The sequence below is a fragment of the Trachypithecus francoisi genome, unplaced genomic scaffold, assembly GCF_009764315.1.
Source record: "Trachypithecus francoisi isolate TF-2019V2 unplaced genomic scaffold, Tfra_2.0 Lachesis_group20, whole genome shotgun sequence".
Taxonomy (NCBI): domain Eukaryota; kingdom Metazoa; phylum Chordata; class Mammalia; order Primates; family Cercopithecidae; genus Trachypithecus; species Trachypithecus francoisi.
The window spans coordinates 63,361,858-63,386,203 of record NW_022681466.1 but is presented as its reverse complement, the minus strand read 5'-3'; the positions used below and the strand labels follow the sequence as shown (position 1 = coordinate 63,386,203).

General features: G+C 45.3%; 2 protein-coding genes across 5 annotated transcripts in view; one reads left to right on the top strand and one right to left on the bottom strand.

Moving 5' to 3' along the window:
- Positions 1 to 8,802, bottom strand: part of PIK3R5 (phosphoinositide-3-kinase regulatory subunit 5) — an 88,383-nt gene extending 79,581 nt beyond the window's left edge. For all 4 annotated transcript variants that reach the window (XM_033184576.1, XM_033184574.1, XM_033184578.1 and 1 more), the window contains exon 1: positions 8,669 to 8,802. The gene's annotated coding sequence lies outside the window, so the exon portion shown is untranslated. The remainder of the gene's footprint in view (positions 1 to 8,668) is intronic.
- LOC117068030 overlaps positions 1 to 11,495 on the top strand; it is a 29,323-nt gene extending 17,828 nt beyond the window's left edge. The window contains exons 3-5 of the mRNA XM_033185290.1: positions 6,252 to 6,357; positions 8,432 to 9,061; positions 9,854 to 11,495. Of these exons, the coding sequence (XP_033041181.1) occupies positions 6,252 to 6,357; positions 8,432 to 9,061; positions 9,854 to 10,062 (945 nt within the window). The 3' untranslated portion in view covers positions 10,063 to 11,495. The remainder of the gene's footprint in view (positions 1 to 6,251; positions 6,358 to 8,431; positions 9,062 to 9,853) is intronic.
- The last annotated feature ends 12,851 nt before the right edge of the window (positions 11,496 to 24,346 follow it).

The following is a 24,346-nucleotide window of genomic DNA, read 5'->3' as shown; positions in this document are numbered from 1 at the left end:
AGTATGAAGTTGTTGATCAGCATCCTCCAAATGCAGCACCTGGAATGCACTCAAGGTGGATCTGCCCAGTTCAGTGTAGAAATAGGCATTCTTGTAAGCTGAAAGGCATATAAAGTAAGCACCCGTGGGACCTAGTGGCTGAACATCAGAAGCCAAGAATCAAAGATGGCTCTCGGGCATGAGCCTGGGAGCACTGAGGTTTACAGGTGTGTACCTGGGAGGATTGAGGAAGAGAGAAGAGAAGGAAGCTTGGGGAGTGGGAAGCCAAGAATCCCACAGTGGAAGACCTCAAGACCGGAGCCGTTCTCCCAGCTTCCAAGGAGCACTCATTCCCCACTCCAGAAGCTGTCACAGGGCACGGGAGAAGGTGACATGCTTCCAAAGTTGTTTGCAAAGTCAGCATATCAAAAACCGACAACAGCAGCACAGAAAAGGAAAATGGAGGCCAAATTCATTTAATGCAAAAATCCTAAAGAAAGGCGGGATGCGGTGGCTCACTCCTATAATCCCAGCACTTTGTTTGGGAGGCCAAGGCGGGTGGATCACCTGAGGCCAGGAGTTCAAGAGCAGCCTGGCCAACATGGTGAATCCCCGTCTCTACTAAAAATACAAAAATTAGCTGGGTGTGGTAGTGGATGGCTGTAATCCCAGCTACTCAGAGGTTGAGGCACGAGAATTGTTTGAACCTGGCAGGTGGAGGTTTGCACATCTGCACTCCAGAGTGAGACGGTCTCAAAAAAAAAAAAAAAATCCTAAAGAAAATCACAGCAAATCAAACCTAGCACAGTATTGAAAGAATAAAGTACTTTGACCCAATCGAGTTTATTCCAGAAATGCAGAGGGTTCAATATGTGGAAGTTCATGACCTAATGTGTCACATAAATCTATCACAAGGTGAAAGAATACAAGAGTTTCCTTGTAGATGCTTTAAAAAAGTATTGGACAAAAGTAACAACCATTCATGCTTTTAAAAATCCTTAGAAAGGAGGAATTGAAGAAAACATCCTTCACACATGGCCCTTTACATCAAGGCACTGGTTCTAAAGAACTATGACCACATCAGAGAAATAAAGCCCCAAGCTCATGCCAGTCCCTGGGAACTCGGGAGGTTGCAGACTTTTGTGGCAAAGAAACAGCCATGCCTGCCTCTCTGATCTCTAGACTGTTTATATTCACATGTATGGCCACAGACACCTTTTCTTTCTCTCTTTCTCTCTCTTTCTCTCTGTTTTTTTTGTTTGTTTGTTTTGTTTTTTTTTTGTTACCATTGTTCTGAGATGAAGTTTCCCTCTTGTTGCTTAGACTGGAGTGCAATGGTGCAATCTTGGCTCACCGCAGCCTCCGCCTCCCGGGTTCAAATGATTTTCCTGCCTCAGCCTCCCAAGTAGCTGGGATTACAGGCACATGCCACCATGCCTGGCTAATTTTTTTTTTTTTTTTTTTTTTGAGATGGAGTCTCACTCTGTCACCCAGTTTGGAGTGCAGGGGTGCAATCTCGGTTCACTGCAAGCTCCACCTCACGGGTTCACGCCATTCTCCTGCCTCAGCCTCCGGAGTAGGTGGGACTACAGGCGCCCACCACCATGCCCGGCTACTTTTTTGTATTTTTAGTAGAGACAGGGTTTCACCATGTTAACCAGGATGGTCTCGATCTCCTGACCTCATGATCCACCTGCCTCGGCCTCCCAAAGTGCTGGTATTACAGGCATAAGCCACCACGCCTGGCCTAATTTTTGTATTTTTAGTAGAGACAAGGTTTCTCCATGTTGGTCAGGCTGGTCTCGAACTCCTGACCTCAGGTGATCCACCCGCCTCGGTCACAGAAAGTGCTGGGATTACAGGTGTGAGCCACCACGCCCGGCCTTCTCTCTCACTCTTTAATCATCTTGGAAATGGGCTGAATTCAAAACTTGGTGAGAAATCCAACAACAGAGCGGTGGCCCAGTGTACAGTCAGGAGCCGGCCCCCAGCATGCCACTTCTGGGTTCTCACCAGTGAGTCGCTACCGGAGTCCTCTATACAGTTTTCATTATTCATCACCATCCCCAGCTTGCTTCTGACAACAGCTTCCTCCCACAGGGAGCTGTGCTGGGGATAATCCAAAGAAATCAGCATAGAGAAAGTCAGCTTTCTAGAACAGGGGTTATTAACCTGGGTCCCTCGGTGAACTGCAGAGATCCAAGAAGACCTTAGAATTTTATGCAAAACTTTGAGAGAGAGAGACTGTGTGTGTGTGTGCACACACACAAATGCATTCTCATGTACATATGTGTTTATGGGTGATGAGAGAGGAGATGATCTATTGCTTTCATCAGTTTTTCAAAGGGGCCCACTATCTAGAGAGAGTTTGAGACTCCCCTCAAAGAGCTGTCAGTGTAGATGCGATCTGGTTGTTGCAGAACCCTCCCCCAGGAGGCTGGCTGGCTCGGCCAGGTTGAGTGGAAGTGGCTGTATGGAGATTTGCCTGACAAGAGCCAAACCACCAAGCCATGCAGGAACAAATACTCAGACCAAAAACCCAGTGATACATCTGCACAGACTTCATGGTTCTGGGGAGACAGCTTTCGTGGAAGAAGGATATGGGAGCTGGACAAGGGACTTCCTAGATGAGACAGACCATCCGGATCAGAGTTTCTGAACCCTCCCAGAACAGTGGCTCCTAAGAGGGACAGAACCAAGGCCTGGCAAACAACACGATGGAGTTTTCTGTGGATGGGGACTCAACTCCCTGAGCTGTTGACGGAGATGCACAAATGCAGAGGGCTCCTGAGCAGGACACGCTATCTGTGTCAGTGGAAAGGAGAAGAGAGGCTGCACATTAGTATTTATGACCTCAGCATCCATAAGCTGGACCTTGGAATACCAGGAGGGGTGAGGAAGGTGGGGATGAGTCCCTGGTCTGTGTCAGAAACCGAGAAGGGTGCTTGCCAGTAGTGCTATCACCTGATCCTTACCGGAGAGGGAGCCCACATACCCCACACACCAGGTGTTGAAAAGAATGCCGGAGATAATGCACCCAAAGAGCCCTTAGCAAGTATTTGCTAAATGGTAGGCATTATTGTTATTTTCTTTTATTTTATATCTTTCCAGTCTCAACTCAAATGTGACTTCTTCAGAGAAACCTTTCCTTAACCCCTCAACTATATTGAGTTCCCGTTCCATAATCTCAGAGTATCCCACACTTCTCACAATTGTAATTAAACAATATGTGTGTTGCATATCTTGTCCATGAGACTGTGAGTTCCACGGGGCAGGAACACTGCCTGTCTTGCTCAACGTCCTCAAAGCCTGGCACACGCCTGGCACACAGAAGGTGTGCTCCATGCAGAAGTGTTGAATGAACAAGTGAAATGTTAGCGATTAGGCAGGGGCCACATAAAGTATTGAGTGCCAGATTTCCATCCTACAGATGAGGAAACGGATACGCAGAGAGGTAGGTGGACTTAGCAAAGATCACGTGGCTAGCAGTAGGGGAGCCAGGCAGAAACTGGGCCCCCTGACTCCACGTGAGGCCACCTTCAGCCCTCACACCCCAGCCCTGCCCCCTAACAAGGAAGGGCCACCTTCAGCCCTCACACCCCAGCCCTGCCCCCTAACAAGGAAACCACACAAGCTCATTTGCCTAGGTCAACAACAACAAGACTCCCGAGGACATGAAAATGAAAAGCACACCACTCCCTCCGGGCCCCAGCCCCAGCCCCCCACCCCATCCTGTGATCTGGCAACTTCTGCCGTTGCTGTGCCTGGGCGCCTTGCCTATGAGATCCCAGGGAGTTTCAGGATGACAGCTTGATGCCATGCTGAACATCAGGGGGCTAGGGTGAGCAGGCCATAGCTGTAACGGGTCACTGGTCGCCCTGTAGGCCTGGGCGGTCAGCGCTATGGTGCGAAAACATAGAAAGCACAATGAAGGAAGGGATGGTTAGTGCTGAGGGGCAAAGGAAGAGCATCAGAAGATGAGGCTTGAACTGAGCTTGTAGGAGGAACTGGCAGTTCACCAGGCAGGCAGAGGCGGGGAAGGGCAATCTGGGGAGAAGCAACAGCACACACAAAGGTGCAGAGATCTGCTCAGGCTACGGGAGAGGAAGCAGGAGGGGCGGACCTGGGATGGGTGGTGGGTGGGGACCATCTCTGGAAAGTCATGCAGCTCTGCAGCATTTTCAGCTGAAAAGTGACACACGCAGGCTGGGTGTGGTGGCTCATGCCTGTAATCCCAGCACTTTGGGAGGCAAAGGCGGGCAGATCACCTGAGGTCAGGAGTTCGAGACCAGCCTGGCCAACATGGCAAAACCCCATCTCTACCAAAAATACAAAAATTAGCCGGGCATGGTGGCGGGCGCCCGTAACTCCAGCTACTCGGGAGGCTGCGGCAGGAGAATCGCTTGAACCCAGGAGGCGGAGGTTGTGGTGAGCCGAGATTGCGCCACTGTACGCCAGCCTGGGTGACAAGAGCAAAACTCTGTCTAAAAATAATAATAATAAAGAAATAAAAAAGAAAAGTGACTCACGCAGATGTGTTATCTTACATCATCATGGCAGCATGAGAGAAGCTCCCTTGGAAGCAGCAGTCTCCCATGGATGCCAAACTCTAGGACCCGAAGTCTAACACACCACTGGATAGACACAGAAGACTCAAGAAGGACCCAGGATCTTCTCTGTGCCATGAAAGTCATCCATTTCTTCCCATGCATCAGCCTCCAACCCCCTTTCGGGTGTAACTTGTTATAGCTGTGACTCACTTATTTGGAAGTCACTTAACCAATAACCTCAACTATCCAAAATCTAGCTACTATCCTAGAAGTAAGCAAACAAACAAAAGCACCTGGTGGCCACAATTCATGCCCCCAAAATTGTGTTGTATAGGGTATGTGCTTGACACCCACAGGAACACCTAAGCCATCACTTAGGCTTGGCCAACTCTGGTTAAGAGCAGACGCTAGAGTCAGCCCAGCTCTGGCACCTCCTACATGTGTGGCCTTGGTCCTCGGTTTTCTCATAGGTGAAATGGGGGCAATAATTGTAGCTACCTCAGAGTGTGACTGTGAAGGTGAAAGAACATGACACACTTAGCACAGTACCCAACACCATGAAGTCATAGCCAAAGGAGAAAAGGACGAGGAGAAGGATGAAAGAGAAAGAAGCACGAATGTACAAAAAGACACAGGGTACAAAAGAGAATGGCAGTCCAGAACCATTTGATGAAAATTTCAAGAAATTATTCAATCATATCCGACGAGCCACATTTACAAATGAAAGCAACATACTTTTACAAAGATGTATTTTAAAACAGAATACATTGAAAAGTTCTGATACTTTGAGTGGAGAGCTACTAGAAAAATTAACGTATGAAAGCTATGAGAACAACATAATTCTATGTGAACCTGTGTATCGCTAACACATACCCCCAAATCTGTAAAAAATACATTGTATTTAACAGAATCTAAGATGCCATCAATTGTAAGATGCACCATTATTTTGTGTGGCAATAAGAAAGAAATAGTGTTGCCTATTATAATTGGAAGATGCCGTAAACTGTAACATGCACCTTGATTTCAGTGTTGCCAAAATGTGAAAATATGTACATCTTCAAATGGATGAAATATCCTACTATGTAATACATGTTTGCTATGGGAGGTATCATCTTCCCTTTGGGCAGAAGTCAGATGTACTCTTTCCTTTCTCTCCTCCCACCCCACTTATATCAGGCTCAAAAATCAAATTAAACATCTCTCCCTTGACTTGCTAAGGATCACTCTATCTTGTTCTTCCAGGAGCTTTCTCTGTTTTTTAAATTTTATTTTATTTATTTATTTTTTTTTGAGATGGAGTCTCGCTCTGTGGCCTGGGCTGGAGTGCAGTGGCCCGATCTCAGCTCACTGCAAGCTCCGCCTCCCGGGTTCACGCCATTCTCCTGCCTCAGCCTCCCGAGCAGCTGGGACTACAGGCACCCGCCACCTCGCCCCGCTAGTTTTTTGTATTTTTTTTTTAGTAGAGACGGGGTTTCACCGTGTTAGCCAGGATGGTCTCGATCTCCTGACTTCGTGATCTGCCCGCCTCGGCCTCCCAAAGTGTTTTTGTTTTTTTTAAAGACAGGGTCTCACTCTGTCCCCCAGGCTGGAATGCAGTGACACGATCATAGCTCACTGCAGCCTTGAACTCCAAGCCTCAAAGCCTTGGCTTCCCAAAGTGCTGGGATTACAGGCATGAACCATGACGCCTGGCCAGCTTTCTTTCTTAATACATTGGTTCAGGCTTTTAGCTCACCAGCTGAGGCCAAACAGGTGTTCTGGTTCTCAGAGGTCCCATGGGGCCAGCCAGCTCAGTCCCTTGGGATGAGCGTCTTTGAAGAAAGGCCAAGTCAGCATAGCTTGAGTGCTCAGCGGAACCCGAGCTGGGGCTTCCAAACTCTAGGCTACCCAGGCAAAAAGGCTCCTGGCTCTCCTCCTCTCCCACTCCTCAGCCAGCAGGCCCCTGATGGATGACTAACACAGGGGTATGGAGCAGCTTGCACCCCGGCCTTCTCATCCTCATGCCAACATCAACCCCAAATGCTCTTGTCACCCAGTGCCACCAGTTAGCTCCAACCTATTCTTCTTTTTTTGTTTGCTTGTTTTTTGTTTGTTTATTTTGTTTGTCTGTTTGTTTGAGACAGGGTCTCTCTGTGTCTTCCAGGCTATAGTGCAGTGAAGCAATCATAGCTCACTGCAGCCGAACTCCAGGGCTCAAGCAATCCTCCCACTTAAGCTTCCCAAGTAGCTGGGCAACCTGTTATTCTTGAGGGCAACAATAAACAGTGAACAGGAGGGAGGAAAGGCAAGCAGGGAGGCAGAGACTGTCTGCTTCTACTGCAGCCTGAGGAGGGAAGATAATGAATCATCCCTTTCCTAAGCTAGAAATGAAAGGAGGGAGGTTCTTAAAACCCCAGTGAGGCTCAGCACACAAAGACCCCAAGCCTTCCTGCCCCCACAGTCCTGGCTTGTGAGGCTTCAAAAAGCAGGGGAGGGAGCCCTGAAGCAGGAAGACAGCTCCACCATCCAAAACTGTCTTCTTTGTCTTCCATGGATCCCCTGGTGAAGACCCACACCACTGCAGCCACACCGAGGAAACATGGAATCCAGCGTTCTACAAACATCCACAGAGTATCTCCCACATGCAGCCATTCTCATCATGTACACCTCACTTAATTTTCCACACTGGGCCGGGCACAGAGGCTCATGCCTATAATTAATCCCAGCACTTTGGAAGGCTAAGGTAGACAGATTGCTTGAGCTTAAGGAATTTGAAACCGGCCTGAGCAACATGGCAAAACCCTGCCTCCACAAAAAAATACAAAAATTAGCTGGGCATGGTGGTGCTGACCTGTAATCCCAGCTACTTGGGAGGCGGAGGTGGAGGATTGCTTGAGCCTGGGAGTTTAAGGCTGCAGTGAGCCATGATCATGCCACTGCACTCCAGCCTGAGTGACAGAGCAAGACCCTATGTCAATAATAATAATAATAATAATAATAATTCCACACAGCTCTATGGGTCAATATGAGAGCCCATTTTACAGATAAGGAGACTGAGGCTGGGTTGGGGGACAGTGTGATGCTGCAGGTCACACAGCTGGATCTGGTTGGAACTTGGATCTCTTTTCCACATCATGCATGGTTCCCAAGCAATGGCTTCAGCATCATCACTTAAGGAGCTCATTAAAATTTTTGAAAAATACAGATTCCAGATCCCATCCCTGGAAAGCCATGTTGTAGGACTGGTTCCAAGAGAGCCCAACCTGCAGTCAGCTCTGGGAGCCAGTGCCTTACAGGTGGTCCTGAGGGCGGGAAGGAAAGTGTGGGGTGGATGAGAAGACACGGAAGGAAAAGAGGGTGTCAGTCCAGAGAGGACTTTGGAGGCAGGCTTGGCCTACTTTTCTGGCTAAACCCACTCCTCCTCTCTACTCGGAGTCTTGTTAACTCGCTTTATACCACATCCTGCTGCTTTAATCTCGCCTTCCTTTTCCTTCTGAACAATCTCCTTCCTCTTACTGACCTGAACTTTTTGTGTATTTACCCCAGGCCGGGATGGGCCAGCACGCGCCCACGCGCGTGCACGCACACACACACACAGTCACGCGGGGATGCCCAGTGTGTAAACACAGAACCTCTGAGAGCAGAAAGCGTGCAGTTCCCTAGGACAGCAGCCGCGTCTGGGGCCAACGCGGGCTAACTAGCAGGCTGAGTGAGGCTCGACGGAGGGCGCCTTACGCGGGCATTTGCATGACTCCCAGGTTCTGACGGCACAGGAGCCCTGATGCCCACGCTCACGGACAGTTCCCCGCCGGGGTGGACAGGGTCCCTGACCCCACGACACAGGGCGACCTGTGGTGGAGGGAGGAGGCTGAGGACACAGCTGCACAGAGGCGCCCAGCAGAGGTTACCCGGATAACGATGAGTGGTTCCTACGCCGCCCCTTAAGTCTCTGTGGTTATCTGGAGTGCAGGTTTGCAGACCTGCTGCCCCCACGGTGGGCCCGGCCCACGGGGCCGGAAGACAGCAGGATCTGTCCAGCCCCCGGGCTGCGGCGGCTGCTCGCGGAGCCCACTCTCCCCGACTGTCCCCAGCTTGCTCCAGGTCTGCCTGGAGTTCCCACGCGTGCTCTCCGCACCCACCCTGGCTGCCCAGTCACACACCTGCAGTCCCTGCCGGGCGCCGAGCCCCTCTCCAGCGGCGACTCCCTACGATTCGGGTGACCGTCGGGACCACCGCGCCCCAGCTGGAGCCGCGCGGCGAGCCGCAGCATCTGCCCAGCCTGGGCTCCTCCGGAGGGCGGTGGGCGGGGCGGGGCCTGTCAGGGGGCGGGGCCTGGTGGGCGGGGCTGACCGCCGAGCCGGCCTCTCCAGCCACCTGGTGGCGGGGCCCTGTCAGTCAGGTGCGCGCCCGGCCTCCGCATCCTCTGGGTCACGCCAGTGAGTCCGCAGAGCGTCTGAGAAGCAGCCCTGGCTCTGACCCGCCAGCCCTCGGAAGCAGACCCTGGCCGGTGCACGGCCGTGGCGCCAGCGCAGAGCACCAGAGACCCCCTAGGAGTAAGGGGAGGTTAGGCCCCCGCGTCAGAAGCGCGGCTTTGGCCGGGCAGGAGGGCTGAGCGGAGCCGTGTGCAGGTCTGGGTGGGGGCTTCAGGGAAAGACCAGAAAGAGGAAGTTCCGACGAGCTGCTTCCTTCTCTCACTACGACCCACTTCCTCTTCCTACTTCTATTTTCTTTTTTTTTTCTTTCTCTTTTCTTTTTTTTTTTTTTTTTTTTTTGAGACGGAGTCTCGCTCTGTCGCCCAGGCTGGAGTGCAGTGGCACGATCTTGGCTCACCGCAACCTCCGCCTCCCGGGTTCAAGCAATGCTCCTGCCTCAGCCTCCTGAGCAGCTGGGATTACAGGCGCGCGCCACCACGCCCAATTTTTTGTGTTTTTACTAGAGACGAGGTGTCACCATGTTGGCCAGTATGGTGTCAATCTCTTGACCTCGTGATCTGCCCGCCTCGGCCTCCCAAAGTTCTGGGATTACAGGCGTGGGCCACCGCGCCCGGCCCCTACTTCCATTTTCTTTGAGTGCCATTAACCCTTAAAATGCCTGCATTCCTGCTGTGCAGACGAGCACCTTGACCCGCATCCTCCTGCAGGAACCTTCATAGAAATACCAGCCAGTCTTGGAGTTCAGCACTGCTGCTCCAGCCTCTGGCTGGACTTCCTGCCCTCCCTGGCCGGCACCAGGGCTACTGTCACCTGAGTGGTTTCCCCAGCCCCTGGGGAAGGGAGTGGGGGTGTGCCGGAGTTCCTGCCTCCTGGGTCAAGGCCCTCTTCTTGCCTCCCCTTTTTCTTTCCCAGACGACGTTGCAGATGATGCTCTACCAAGAGTTGGAAGGACTCCTCAGGGAATCCCACAAGACTCTGCGCTTCCTATGCCTCCTTTCCCTCGTTTACAAAATAGGGATAAGAAGGTTGGCTACTGCTTGGACAGCCCTAGCAATGGAAGAGTAGCACTTCATTTGAGGGTTAACAAAGGGCAACACCGAAATCTCCACTTCCACTATTGAATGGAACTCTGTGTCGTAATATCTGTTAGAGGCGTGCAAACTGGGCCACAAGGTCATGGTCATACGTTATTGTTGGCCAAAAGCCGCAACCCTACCTGAGGCTTTGAGAAATATGAACACCAATGACTTTTGTTTTCCTGACTCCCGAAATACCAAGAAAAAGCAACTTCCCCAAATGGACAGAAACAGAAAGTACCCTTGGTTGAACACAGAGGCCTGGTTCCAGCCATCGTTAGAAGTGGGAAGGAACTCAGACCCCGTCTCCTACCTCATCCCCCACCCCTACCTAACACGTCACCCTTTCACAGAGAAGGAACCAGAGACACCAAGGACTGAGAGAGGACTTGATAAGGATTCTAGTGTCCTGTCTCCCCTGTCCCCACCTTTTCCACCACAAAAACATGGACATTGGAGGAAGAGGAGAAGACTGAAGGTACACACCGTGCAAAGGAAGAAAATGGCAGAACTGCTCTGGAATCAGGAATTCAGGAGCAAGAATGACACAGTGTGTGCCAGATGGAAATGTTGGATTAGGAGAGCACTTGGAAAGGCAAATAATCTGTCAGAGAAATTATGGGATGCCTGGCTTCTGAAAATGGAGGAAAACTGCAAAAGAGAGGTTCATTGGTGCTTACTCCCAGGGCGCTGAGCATCCCAGGAAGCTAACTTGCTCCCATCCTACATCCCCTCAGAAGTAGGCATTCTCCTCTCCACCTGCAGCTGTGACCCAGATATGGAGCCTCATGTTATGCCACCCCGTCAACACTGAGTTCTGTCAGATCTGATCAGCACCTGACACCTATCCATCCTCCATTTCCCACCTCCCCAAAGCTGCTTGAAAGACTCTGAAAGGTACCTCTGTCACTCATTAAGCATCTGATTATGTACCTCTTTCTACAACTCCTTTGTTGCTTTGTTTTAAAATCTATGGCTCTTTGAAATCACTCTCCTTCCTTTCACTGCCTAACGTTTTCAAAGAGGAGTCTAACCCTGTCTCTACTTCCTCATCTTACATGTATTCCTCAATTCTCTGAACAGAGACCACCAGGGAAACCCCAAATGTCAACTCCAATGGTTTCATTTTCTTACCTCACTACAGCATTTGGCACCACTCCTTCTCGAAAATCCCCTCTTTGGCTTCTCCTCTGCCTCTCACCATGATTTCTGTTTTCTTTTTCTGGCTTCATTTCTTCGTCATCCCTTAAACATTACAATGTTTGAGGTTTCAGATGAGGCTACTTCTCTTCTCCCTGGGCAATCTTATCCATTCCCATCATACTGATCCCTCCCAAAGTATCGCCCAGACTTCTCTCTTGAGCTCTAGATCTGTAATTCCAAGTGTTTTCTGTACATCCATGTCTAGATAATCCATCCAAAAGATTTTAATTACTCCATGCCCTAAAATAAATTCCTCATCTTCTCCCAAACTCCTTCTCCCACCTTCCCTATCTCAGTTGACATCACCAATGGATAGTAAGGTGTCTAGTAACTTATAGCCAGAATATATAAAGAACTCCCACAACTCAAAAGTAGTAAAGACAAAGAATCCAATTTTAAAATGGGCAAAAGACTTGAACAGACACTTCAACAAGAAAAGATATGCGAATGGCCAATAAACACATGAAAAGGTGCTAACATGATGAGTCTTTGGGAAAAATGCAAATTTAAACCATGAGTTGCCACTTTATAGTCATAAGAATAGCTAAAATTCATACTGAAAACACCAAATGTTGGTGAGGATGTGGAGCAACCGAAACACTCATACATTGCTTGTAGGAGTGTAACATGGCACAACAAGTTTGGGAAACTGATTGGCAGGATCTAATAAAGTTAAATATACATCTACCTGTGACCCAGAAATGCCACTCCTAGGTATATATCCAAGATAAATGAATGTATATATCCCCCCAGAAACATATATATGAATGATTATAGCAACTTTATTTATAATGGCCCCAAACCGGAAACACCCCAAATGTCATTAATAGTAGAATGCATTTTTTGTTAAATTGTGGGATATTCATACACTGAAATGCTACTCAGTAGCAAAAAAATAAATAAATAAATGACTGATGCATGTGTCAACATACGTGGATCTCGCAAAAATTATGCTGAGCAAAAGAAGCCAGACACAAAAGAAAATATAGTGCATGATTCCATTTATATGAAGTTCAAGAACCAGTAAACTAACTTACAGTGATGAGTCAGAATGATGGTTATCTTGGGGGAAGGGAACAATTTAACCAGAAAGGGGACATGAGTGAACTTTCTAGGGTGGTATTTTCATCTTGATGGTGGTTAAATGGTGTGTGCATATGAACATGTTAGTGAGATGTTCACTTAAAAGTTACATATTCTGCTCTTTGTAAATTATATCCCAGTACATAAAATATGTGAGAAAAGAAAATCCACGTTGGTCTTCCTGTCACCCAGTGCAGTGGCATGATCAGTGCTCACTGCAGCCTCAAACTCCTGGGTTCAAGCCATCCTCCTGCCTCAGGTATGCCTAGCTAATTATTATCATCATTATTATTATTGTTATTATTATTATTATTTGGTCGATATGGAGTCTTGCTATGTTGCCCAGGCAGGTCTCAAACTCCTGGGCTTAAACAATCCTCCCACTGGCTGGGCACGGTGGCTCAAGCCTGTAATCCCAGCACTTTGGGAGGCCGAGACGGGCGGATCACGAGGTCAGGAGATCGAGACCATCCTGGCTAACATGGTGAATCCCCGTCTCTACTAAAAAATATATATATAAAAAACTAGCTGGGCATGGTGGCAGGTGCCTGTAGTCCCAGCTACTCCAGAAGCTGAGGCAGGAGAATGGCGTGGACCTGGGAGGCGGAGCTTGCAGTGAGCTGAGATCCGGCCACTGCACTCCAGCCTGGGCAACAGAGCGAGACTCCGTCTCAAAAAAAAAAAAAAAAAAAAATTTGTTACTGTTCATGTTCAGTTTTGGATTCCCATAACATCCTGATTGATGTAAACTTACTATTTTGGGGTGAGACGGGGATATGTGTGGCATTATCATGGTCCTCAAAGTAAGAACTATACAAACAGCATACTCAGAGAATTGTCATTTCTCCCATCCCTTCTATCCTCACCCCCAATCTCCCATTCTTTCCAGACTATCCCTACCTATCCACTGTAGCTAACCAATCTCATCAGTTTCTTGTTTATCCTTCCTATACTTGTTTTTCTACACATGACAAGATACACGCATATTTTCTTATTTCTCTTTCTTTTTTACATGAAAGGTTAGCACACTATATTTTTCATGGTAGTATTTTTTAAAAGCATGGTAGAATTCTGTCCTTTAAAATTTGATAGAAGTCACCTATGTAACTACCAAGACATGGACTTTCAAGAGAGATGTTGTTTGATAATTTATACAATTCCATGGTTATTAGTCCAGTCAGGGTATATCTCAGGTCAATTTTTGGTAATTTATATCTTACCAGGAAAGTTAAGATATTGAGTAGGAGATGCAAACCTTTCTTTAGTTCAGAGAAAATTTCTTCTGCCATATATTTTATTTTCTCTTCTTTCTCCTTGTGGAATTACTGTTATACACATATTAAACTTCTATAGTCTAGCTACCACAGACCATCTTTTCTCTTCTGAATTCTAGGATAAATTTTCAAATTTGTGTTCTGGGTCACACATTCAGCTTTCTTCGGTTCCCAATCTTCTGTTCATTGTTTCCACTGAGGTTTAAATTTAGCAAGCTAAAAATGTTTCCTAATTTCGGTCTGTAATTTCTTAATGATTTTTTTGTAATTTCAGTTTGTAATTTCTTAATCCACTACACTTGCAATTACAATATCCTCCCAAATATTATTAAAAACATAAAAGAGAAATATGTTTAAAATTTTTTTCCTCTTCTTCTTGTGGAAATTTCATTTCAAAGGAAACTAATTTTCTCTTATCATGTTCCTTTCTGTTGAAAGTCTGAATCTTTTTGTGTTTTCATATGATTGGTTTTTCTCTCTTTGCTTATTTTTACCAGGAAGGAGTCTATATTTATTCTGGAACAGAATTTGAGGTGGTTCTGCTGATTATCATGAATCGTCAGTAAGCATTCAGTCAAATAAATAAGTGGAGAGAGGTATTTTAAGCAGAGGGGAGAGAGAGAGAAAGGGCATGAAGATATAAAAGCCCAATGTCAGCCAGGCACAGTGGCTTGCACCTGTAATCCCAGCACTTTGGGTGGCTGAGGTGGGCGGATCACAAGGTCAGGAGACTGAGACCATCCTGGCCAACATGGTGAAACTCCGTCTCTACTAAAAATACAAAAATTATCTGGGTGTGGTGGTACGTCCCTGTAATCCCAGCTATTTGGAAAGCTGAGGCAGGAGAATTGCTTGAACCAGGGACTTGGAGGTTGCAGTGAGCCAAGATCATGCCACTGCTCTCCAGCCTGGCAACAGAGCTCCATTTAACAAAAAAAAAAAAAAAAGTGTGTAGTACCTCGCCCCTTGCTCTCTCTTGCTCCTGCTCTGGCCATGTGACATTCGAGCCCCAACTTTGCCTTCCACCATGATTGTGAGCTTCCAGAGGCCTCCCCTGAAGCAGAAGCCACTATGCTTCCTACACAGCCTGCAAAACTTTGAGCTGATTAAACCTCTTTTCTTTATAAAAATTACCCAGTCTCTATAGCAATATGAGAACAGACTAATACAAAGGCTAAAGATGGAAAAGAAAAATCACAACTTCTACCACATTGTGTTGGTATTGCTGCTTAAGGGGTCTGTTCTCTGATGACCAAATCTATTTCTCACAGGTATATGGGTTAGAAATTCTGAAACTCTTTTATATATATGTGAAGATTGAACAAATAAGTAAATATATTGTGAATAATGAGAGCCAAGTTTTTCAGTGTTGAGGAAGGAAGTTACAAATAAGGAAAGGTGGAAGGCTAGAATGAATGTTGTGCCATTAGATGAGAAGATATCAGTATATACTATGTGTATACCCATGGAGGTATCAGTATATACTCTTGGTTTTTAATAGATAATATATAAAGAGATATAGATGTATGTATATTTCCCAGCTCTGATAATGGAGCCTAGAGGTAATGATATCCCACTAGTAACGAGCACACCTAGCTTCCAGATCTTGGTTTCTAAGTATCATTCTCCAATAAAAGGAACCAGGGCTCCTTAGAGGAATGTCTGATTGAAGGGCCATGACAGGGAAAGAACAAGATGAATCTAGAACATCTTGTGGTACTAAAAAATAATAAAGTGCTCAAAAAATGTTTAATATTTGTCAAAAGAATGCAATAACCAACTTGAAGGGGCTCCCAGTGACCAAATCCAGAACAAGCTGAGTAACACAATAATGACAGTTATGGGTTATAGCGTATAGAATAAAATAAGTATCCAAGAGTCCATAATGACATTTAAAAAATTGGATAAATACATGGGGGAGAATTGACAACCCTTTCTTACAGTGGAATGCCAGTGAATACATGCAGAAGGAAGATGGAAGCAGAAAATCACCATTTGGTAACATCACAATAATAATTTTTGCAGGTAAGAATCATCAACAGGCTGGGCACGGTGGCTCACACCTGTATTCCCAGCACTTAGGGAGGCCAAGGCGGGTGGATCACCTAAGGTCAGGAGTTTGAGACCAGCCTGCCCAACATGGTGAAACCCTGTCTCTACTAAAAACACAAAAATTAGCTGGGTGTGGTGGCACGTGCCTGAAATCCCAGCAACTCGAGAGACTGAAGCAGGAGAATCTCTTGAACCTGGGAAGCAGAGGTTGTAGTGAGCCAGCTACGCCATTGCACTCCAGCCTGGGTGACGGAGCAAGACTCTTTAAAAAAAAAAAAAAAAAGATACTAAATGCAGTGAGCAAAAATATGATGATAATGGTGCTGTGGTCTGAATGTGTCCCCCCAAATATTCATACATTGAAGCCTAACCCCCAAGGTGATGGTATTAGAAGGTGTGGCATTTGGGGAGGTGATTAGGTCTAGGTGATGAGGGTGGAGCCCTCATGATTAGAATTAGTGCTCCTATGAAAAGAGGCCTAAGGGGCCAGGCACAGTGGCTCTTGCCTGTAATTCCAGCACTTTGGGAGGCCAAGACAGTTGGATCACAGGGTCAGGAGATTGAGGCCATCCTGACCAACATGGTGAAACCCCATCCTGACTAAAATACAAAAAATTAGCCGGGCGTGGTGGCACGTGCCTGTAGTCCCAGCAACTCGGGAGGCTGAAGTAGGGGAATCGCTTGAACCTGGGAGGCAGAGGTTGCAGTGAGTCAAGATCGTGCCACTGCACTCCAGCCTGGGCGACAGAGCAGGACTCCATCTCAAAAAAAAAAAAAAAAAGGCCTAGGGGAACTGCCCCTTGCCATGTGTTGCACTACGTGAGGACACAGCCAGAGGTGCTGCCTAAGAGGAACGGGCCCTCAGTAGACATCAAATCTGCCAGCACGTTGATCTTGGACTTCCCAGCTTCCAGAACTGTAAGAAATAAATGTTTGTTGTTGATAAGCCACCCAGTGTATGGGACTACAGGCATGCACCACCACACCTGGCTAATTTTTGTATTGTTAGTAGAGACGGGGTTTCACCATGTTGGCCAGGCTGATCTCAAACTCCTGGCCTCAAGTGATCTGCCCACCTCGGCCTCCCAAAGTGCTGGGATTACAGGCATGAACCACCGTGTCCAGCAAGACACTTTCTAGTTACAAAGGGAAAATAGAAACCTTACAGCAAAGAAGCCAGACGGACACGCCCTTAACCAAGTGAACAATGTTAACTTTATCAAAACGAGATACAGCAATAACATTAATCTCACGATGTGGTGCTGAGACAGGCACATCATTTCTGTGGCATTCTCGCCAAAAATGTCTTAACATCAATCTCATCATAGAAAACATCAGGCCTTGCTGGGTGCGGTGGCTCACGCCTGTAATCCCAGCACTTTGGGAGGCCAAGGCAGGCAGACCACGAGGTCAGGAGATCAAGACCATCCTGACTAACACGGTGAAACCCTGCCTCTACTAAAAATACAAAAAATTAGCCGGGCGAGGTGGCGGGCGCCTGTAGTCCCAGCTACTCAGGAGGCTGAGACAGGAGAATGGCGTGAACCCAGGAGGCGGAGGTTGCAGTGAGCCGAGACCGCACCACTGCACTCCAGCCGAGGCAACAGAGTGAGACTCTGTCTCAAAAAAAAAAAAGAAAAGAAAGAAAAAAAAAAGAAAACATCAGGCCTTGGTGTTGGTTGCTCACACCTGTGATGCCAGCAAGTTTGGTAGCTAAGGTGGGAGAATTGCTTGAGGCCAGACGTTCAAGACCAGCCTGGGCAACATAGCAAGACCCCTTTCTACCAATAAATAAATAAATATATTAGCTGGGTGCAGTGACATGGGCCTGTGGTCCCTACTACTAAGAAGGCTGAGGTGGGACGATCACATGAGCCCAGGAGGTTGAGGTTACCGTGAACTGTAATTATGCTGCTGCACTCTAGCCTAGGTGACAGAGCCTAGATCACAACCTGTCTCTAGAAAGAAAAGAAAGAAAAAGGAAAACGTCAGACTCACTCAAATTGAGGGACATTCTACAAAATCTTCAGCAGTGTCAAGGTCAGGAAACAAAAGCACAAGGACTGTCACAGATTGTCACACAACACTTAAATGCAATGAGGGATTTGGGCTTGGATCCTGGGCCAGAAAAAGCACATTGAGTTGGACTATCGGGCAAAATTTGAATAAGGTCTGTAGATTAGTTAATAGTTTTGTATCAATGTTAATTTTCTGATTTCAAGAATCATACTATGTTATACACAATGCTGATATTTAAGGAAGCTGGGTCAAAGGTTTATGGGAACTCTTACATTTGTGCCTTTTTTTGTAAATCCAAAATTATTTCAAAATACAGACTAAAAAAGCAAAACTTAAAAGTTGCCAATCTTACAAACTTTGGAGAAACTTCCCATTTTGTTTTAACCTGATACTGAAACTCAAAAAGAAAACTACAGGTGAATTCCTCTCTATGATACAGATATAAAATCTGAAATAGAGTAAGTGCAAGTTTGACTGGGCACGGTGGCTCATGCCTGTAATCCTAGCACTTTGGGAGGCTGAGGCGGGTGGATTGCCTGAGATCAGGAGTTCAAGACCAGTCTGGCCAACATGGTGAAACCCTGTCTCTACTAAAAATACAAAAATTAGCCAGATGTGGTGGCAGGTGCCTATAATCTCAGCTACTCGGAAGGAGGCAGGAGAGGCAGGAGAATCACTTGAACCTGGCGGGGGTGGAGGTTGCAGTGACCTGAGATCACTCCACTTCACTCTAGCCTGAGTGAAAGAGCAAAACTCCATCTCGAAAATAAATCAATCAATAAAATAATTTTTAAAAATAAATGCAAGTTATATCCAGCCTTTAATTGTAATAGTAATATACTGTGACAAAAAAGGGTTTGTTCAAGGAATGCTGACATTTTGGATGAGCCCAAAGGAATGCAGACTGGACTGGTCATCCACAAGAATCCACTGTGTACATTGACCTGGTTAAAAAAAGTCAGGGGCCTGTGCAGAGGCGTTTACGGGTGGGCCCTGGGGTGCAAGATGGGGAGTGACCTCCAGTGGAAATTCCAGCATGTCACCATAGGAGAGGGGTAGAGTCTGACCGATGGGTCACCATTGCAAAATTTAGATTGGATGTTTGGGGAGGAGTGAAAGGAGATAGAACCAACCCGCACCCACACCTCTCCCAAGCCAGTCCCTTGCTGTTGCTACCAATGAGAGTGTGATCTCTATCCCAGGCCAGCCTTGTAGGTTGAACCCCAAAAGCCATCTGAACCTTATGGGGAAAGAGCTTCAGGAAGAGGCAAAAATACCTTTTCATTAAGGGCCAAGAAGCCAAGTGAAAGAGGCAGGAACAATCCATGGCTCTGGCCCCTGTAGGCCTGTGGAAAAGCGTTGCTTTGAAACCACGAAGCCTTCTACCTTGGGGAATACAAAGAGACTGACCCCAGCACAGTCACCACTGTAAGACAGACCTGGGGAACCCCAGGGGTAACTGAGGAGGCTTTGAAGGAAGCTGGAAGACCCGGAGCAGGGATCCGAAACTTAAACATCCCCAAGGGCCAGGCAGGTCAAACTCAGGGATAGAACGAGTGAGACGGTGTTCACTTAATATATTCTGACATTTCATAACAGCATTGTTTATACTCTGTGCCTCCTGAAATAAACCCTGTTAAAAGGTCAGTCCTTTTCTCCCCCTAGTGCAATAAGATTCTCTTTCCCGACACAGCTTTTCCCTCGTCTTAGATTTCATTTCTGGTAGCCCCTTAAGTCTTATTCTTTCAGCAGACACACTTTGCATATTAAACATATAGCAATATTCTTTACTTCTACCTAGAAATATGCTTTCCCCTTTTCTCTTAGAAGCACATGGCCCTCTTTGCCTCTTTCATTTTTTTCTACATTTGCTAGACATGATTACAAGAAATATTTCATTAATATCATTATTTCATTATTTTAAAAAATTGCACAAATGCAAAAACTGGCAACTGAGCCTTCATCCTGGTATCTGGGAAACAACAGAGTATGGTGGCAATAGGGTATGATGGAATACTAATGAGGTAAATGAAGAGACCGCTAAAAGGAGCCCCTGGGGCCCAGCTCCAACCCACGGTGGCCATGTGGAAATGCAAGATTGGTGTGGCTAGATCTTATGACTTTAAAAGAGAAACTAGAAATTGGAATTCATATGAGAAATCTCCTGATTGTTAAATGCTGGCAACTAATTCAAAACAGCATTCTAAAATGCCTTACAGGCCAAACTAGACGTGACCTACGGGCTTTCAGTTTGTGACATCTGTTTTCTGTTACACAGGTGGGAACATGCAGCAGTGAAACCTGAGTTCTTTCTGTTCATGTGAGCTAATCTTCCCCTGGCTGGAAGACACTTCATTTATACAAACAGCGATTACTGTAAAAGTGTATTCATGTTGTTCATCACATGAATAGGACATGGGAGAAAAGCTTTGTAATTATCCTGATAAGAGATCCCCTAATGCAAATTCTCTGTGGTTAGGAATAAAAGGAGACTTTGTCAACATGATAAATGACATCTATCTCAATCCAGCAGACAATGTGATAGCTAATGATGACTTGAAACAAAGGGACAGACTACGGTCCTTAATAACAGAAGAATTCCTATAAAACAAGGGTGCTCGCAACTTGAATAGTTTCGGCAATATTGTGAAATTCAAAGCAAGAAGAAAGAGAGTCAGAAATTTGGGAAGCAAAAGTCAAGTTTGTCATTATTTGTAAGTGATATGATTGTCTACCTGAGAAACCCTAGATAATGGACTGAGACATATCTAGAACTAACAAGAGAGTTCAATAAAGTAGCTGGAGACACAAAAAGATGAAATTCAATAATTTTCTACATACCAGCAATGACTAGACAGATAATGAGCTCATTCATCCCAGTAAATAGTGCTGAGACAACTGAATATCCATATGCAAAATTGTAAAATTGGGTCCCTAGGACATACCACATACAAAAATTAACTCAAAAATGGATCAAAGACCTAAATCTAAGAGCTGAAACTACAAAACTCATAGAAGAAAACATAAGTGTAAATCTTTATGTCCTTGGATTAGTCAATAGTTTCTCAGATATGACATCAAAAGCCTAAGCAACGAAAGAAGAAAAATAAAGTGGATACCATCAGTCGGGCACAGTAGCTTACGCCTATAATCCCAGCACTTTTGGGAGGCTGAGGCAGGTGGATCACGCGAGGTCAGGAGTTTGAGACTAGCCTGGCCGACATGCGAAACCTCATCTCTATTAAAAATACAAAAATTAGTCAGGTGTAGTGACGCATGCACACCTGTAGTCCCAATTACTCGGGAAGCTAAGGCAGGAGAATCGCTTGAGCCTGAGAGGCAGAGGTTGCAGTGAGCCAACATCGCACCACTGCACTCCAGCCTGGGTGATGGAGCGAGAGTCCATCTCAAAAAAATAAGTAAAAAATAAAGTGGACTCCATGAAAAGTACAATTTTGTTATTCAAGGACACCATCAAGAAACTGAAAAGATTGCCCACAGAATAATAGAAAAATACTGCAAATCATACATATGATAAGAGATCTGAATCTAGAATATATAAAGAACTACTATAACTCAATAATAAAAAGACAAATACCAAATTCAAAAAATGAGCAAAAGGATCTGAACGGACACTTCTCCAAAGAAAATATACAAATAGCCAACAAGCATATGCAAAAAATGCTCAACACCATCAGAGAAATGCAAGTCAAACCACCATGAAATATCATACACTATCAAAAAAAAAAAAAAAACAGATAATAAGTGTTGACAAGGATGTTGGGAATTTGGAACCTTCATGCCTATTTCCTTGTGGGAATGTAAAATGGCACAGTCACTTTGGACAATATTCTGTCAATTTCGGCCGGGCACGGTGGCTCAAGCCTGTAATTCCAGCACTTTGGGAGGCCAAGATGGGCGGATCACGAGGTCAGGAGATCGAGACCATCCTGGCTAACACGGTGAAACCCCGTCTCTACTAAAAAATACAAAAAACTAGCCGGGCAAGGTGGCAGGCGCCTGTAGTCCCAGCTACTCCGGAGGCTGAGGCAGGAGAATGGTGTAAACCCGGGAGGCAGAGCTTGCAGTGAGCTGAGATCCGGCCACTGCACTCCAGCCTGGGCGAGAGCGAGACTCCGTCTCAAAAAAAAAAAAAAAAAAAAAAATACTCTGTCAATTTCTTGAAAAGTTTAAACATACAGTTATCATACGACCCAGCAATACTCTTAGGTATCTACCCAAGATAAATGAGAACATATATCCATATGAAAACTTGTACATGAATGTTTGTAGCAGCACTATTCATAATAGCCCCAAAGTGAAAAAACACACATGTCCTTCAACTGATGAATGGATAAATACAATGTAGTATATCCACGCAATGGGATATTACTTGACCATAAAAAGAAATGAATTACTGATACATGTGGCAATGTGAATGAACCTTAAAAATACTATGCTAAGTGAAAGAAGCCAATTACAGAGAACCACATATTATAGATTTTATTTATATGAAATGTTCAGGCCGGGCACAGTGGTTCACACTTGTAATCCCAGCACTTTGGGAGGCCGAGACAGGTGGATCATAAGGTTAGGAGTTCAAGACCAGCCTGATCAACATGGTGAAACCCTGTCTCTACTAAAAATACCAAAAAAAAATTTAGCCGGGCATGGTGGCACACGCCTGTAATCCCAGCTACTCAGGAGGCTGAGGCAGGAGAATTGCTTGAACCTGGGAGGCAGAGGTTGCAGTGAGCCTAGATCAGGCCACTGCACTCCAGTCTGGATGACAGAGCAAGACTCCATCTCAAAAAAAAAGAAAAGAAAGGAAAAGAAATGTTCAGAGTCGGCAATCCCACAGAGACAGAGAGTAGATTAGTGTTGCCAGAGTCAGGGGTGGTAGGGGGAAAATGAGGAGTGAATGCTAATGGGGATGGGATTTATTGGGGGGGAAATAAAATATTCAAAAGTTGACTGTGATGATAGTTGCATGACTAAATATACTAAAATCCATTGAACCGTGCACTTAAAATGGGTGAATTACAGGGTGTGTGAATTATATCTCAATAACATTGTTATTAAAAATTTATAAATTGTACTATGGGACACAAAATAAGTCTTGCATAAATTGTAAGATATTTCATATATCTGGATTCGAAAATATAATCATGTTGTAAAAGATGTCCATTTTCCCCCAGTTGAGTTTAAAAATGTAATATAGTTTCAATCAAAACCAAATAAGGCTTTTAGGGGAGTTGGGGGCAAGGAAGGAGACTGACAAAATGATTTTACATTTCATCATAAAAAATAATCTTGCGAAGATAACCAAGAAACTTTTTCAAAGTTTGAGTGATGAGGGAGGACTTTCCATGTGAGATATGAAGATGTTCTGTAAAGCCACAGAGTTACAGAGCTGTGGTGCTGACGGAGGAAGTGTAACAGATCAATGGGACTAAATTGATCTGTCAGAAACAAACACAAATATCTGAATGAATTTAATATAGATTAAAGAAGATAGGATCAATTAATAATAGGATAGGGCAACTGACTAGGGGCTAGAACTAACTAATCATTGGGGAAAGAATAGGTGTGTGTTTTCTACTTCAAATTTTTTTTTTTTTTTTTTTTTTTTTTTTGAGACAGAGTCTTGCTCTATCACCCAGGCTAGAGTCCAATGGCATGGCCTCAGCTCACTGCAACAGTAAAAAAATTTAAAAAGCTAAATACAAAACCAAACTGAAAACCAAGAAATGAAATTCCCCCAATGAGAAAACATAAAAAACAAACAAAAAAAAGCTAATACACACGCATACACACATACTACAAAAAACAGAAAGAAAGGAGGAAAAAAGAAACAGAAAAAGTGGGACAAACAGAAATTAAGCCAAAAGCCTATGAACTAGCCAAAATATATCAATAATCATGGCCCATTAACAGTCAGAGATTGTTAGATTGAAGAAAACGTATAAAACACAATTAGTTGCAGTTTCTTTTTCTTTCTTTCTTTCTTTCTTTTTTTGTTTTTTCTTTTTTTGTGTTTTGAGATGAAGTCTCACTCTGTCTCCCAGGCTGGAGTACAGTGGTGTGATAGCTCAGCTCACCACAACCTCCGCCTCCCAGGTTCAAGCGATTCCCCTGCCTCAGCCTCCCAAGTAGCTGGAATTACAGGTGCCCACCACCACGCCTGGCTAATTTTTTTGTATTTTTAGTAGAGAAGGGGTTTCACCATGTTGGCCAGGCTGGTCTCAAACTTCTGACCTCAAGGGATCTGCCCGCCTCAGCCTCCCAAAGTGCTGGGATTACAGGCATGAGCCACTGTGCCTGGCCAGTTGCAGTTTCTAAGAGGTATCTCTAAGGTATGAAGACACGAAAGTGCTGAAAGCAAAAGGATGGCAAAAGAAACATTAAGCAAAAACTAAAGTAAAGGTGGTTAATTGTGTCAATTTCAGATTAAAATAGACAAGTGTTATTAGAAGTAGAGATATGAGATAATGATACAGTTTTAACTCATCAACAGATAAAACAAATTTAAACTTGTACAAAACTAATTTTAAAAATCTAAAAATTACATAAAGTGAGAATAGAATCACATGGAGAAATTGAGAAATTAATCATCATGGTGAGGTTTTGACAAGCCTCTCTGAAATATTACTGCCTCAAAAGAGGCCAGGGGCAGTGACTCACAACTGTAGTCTCAG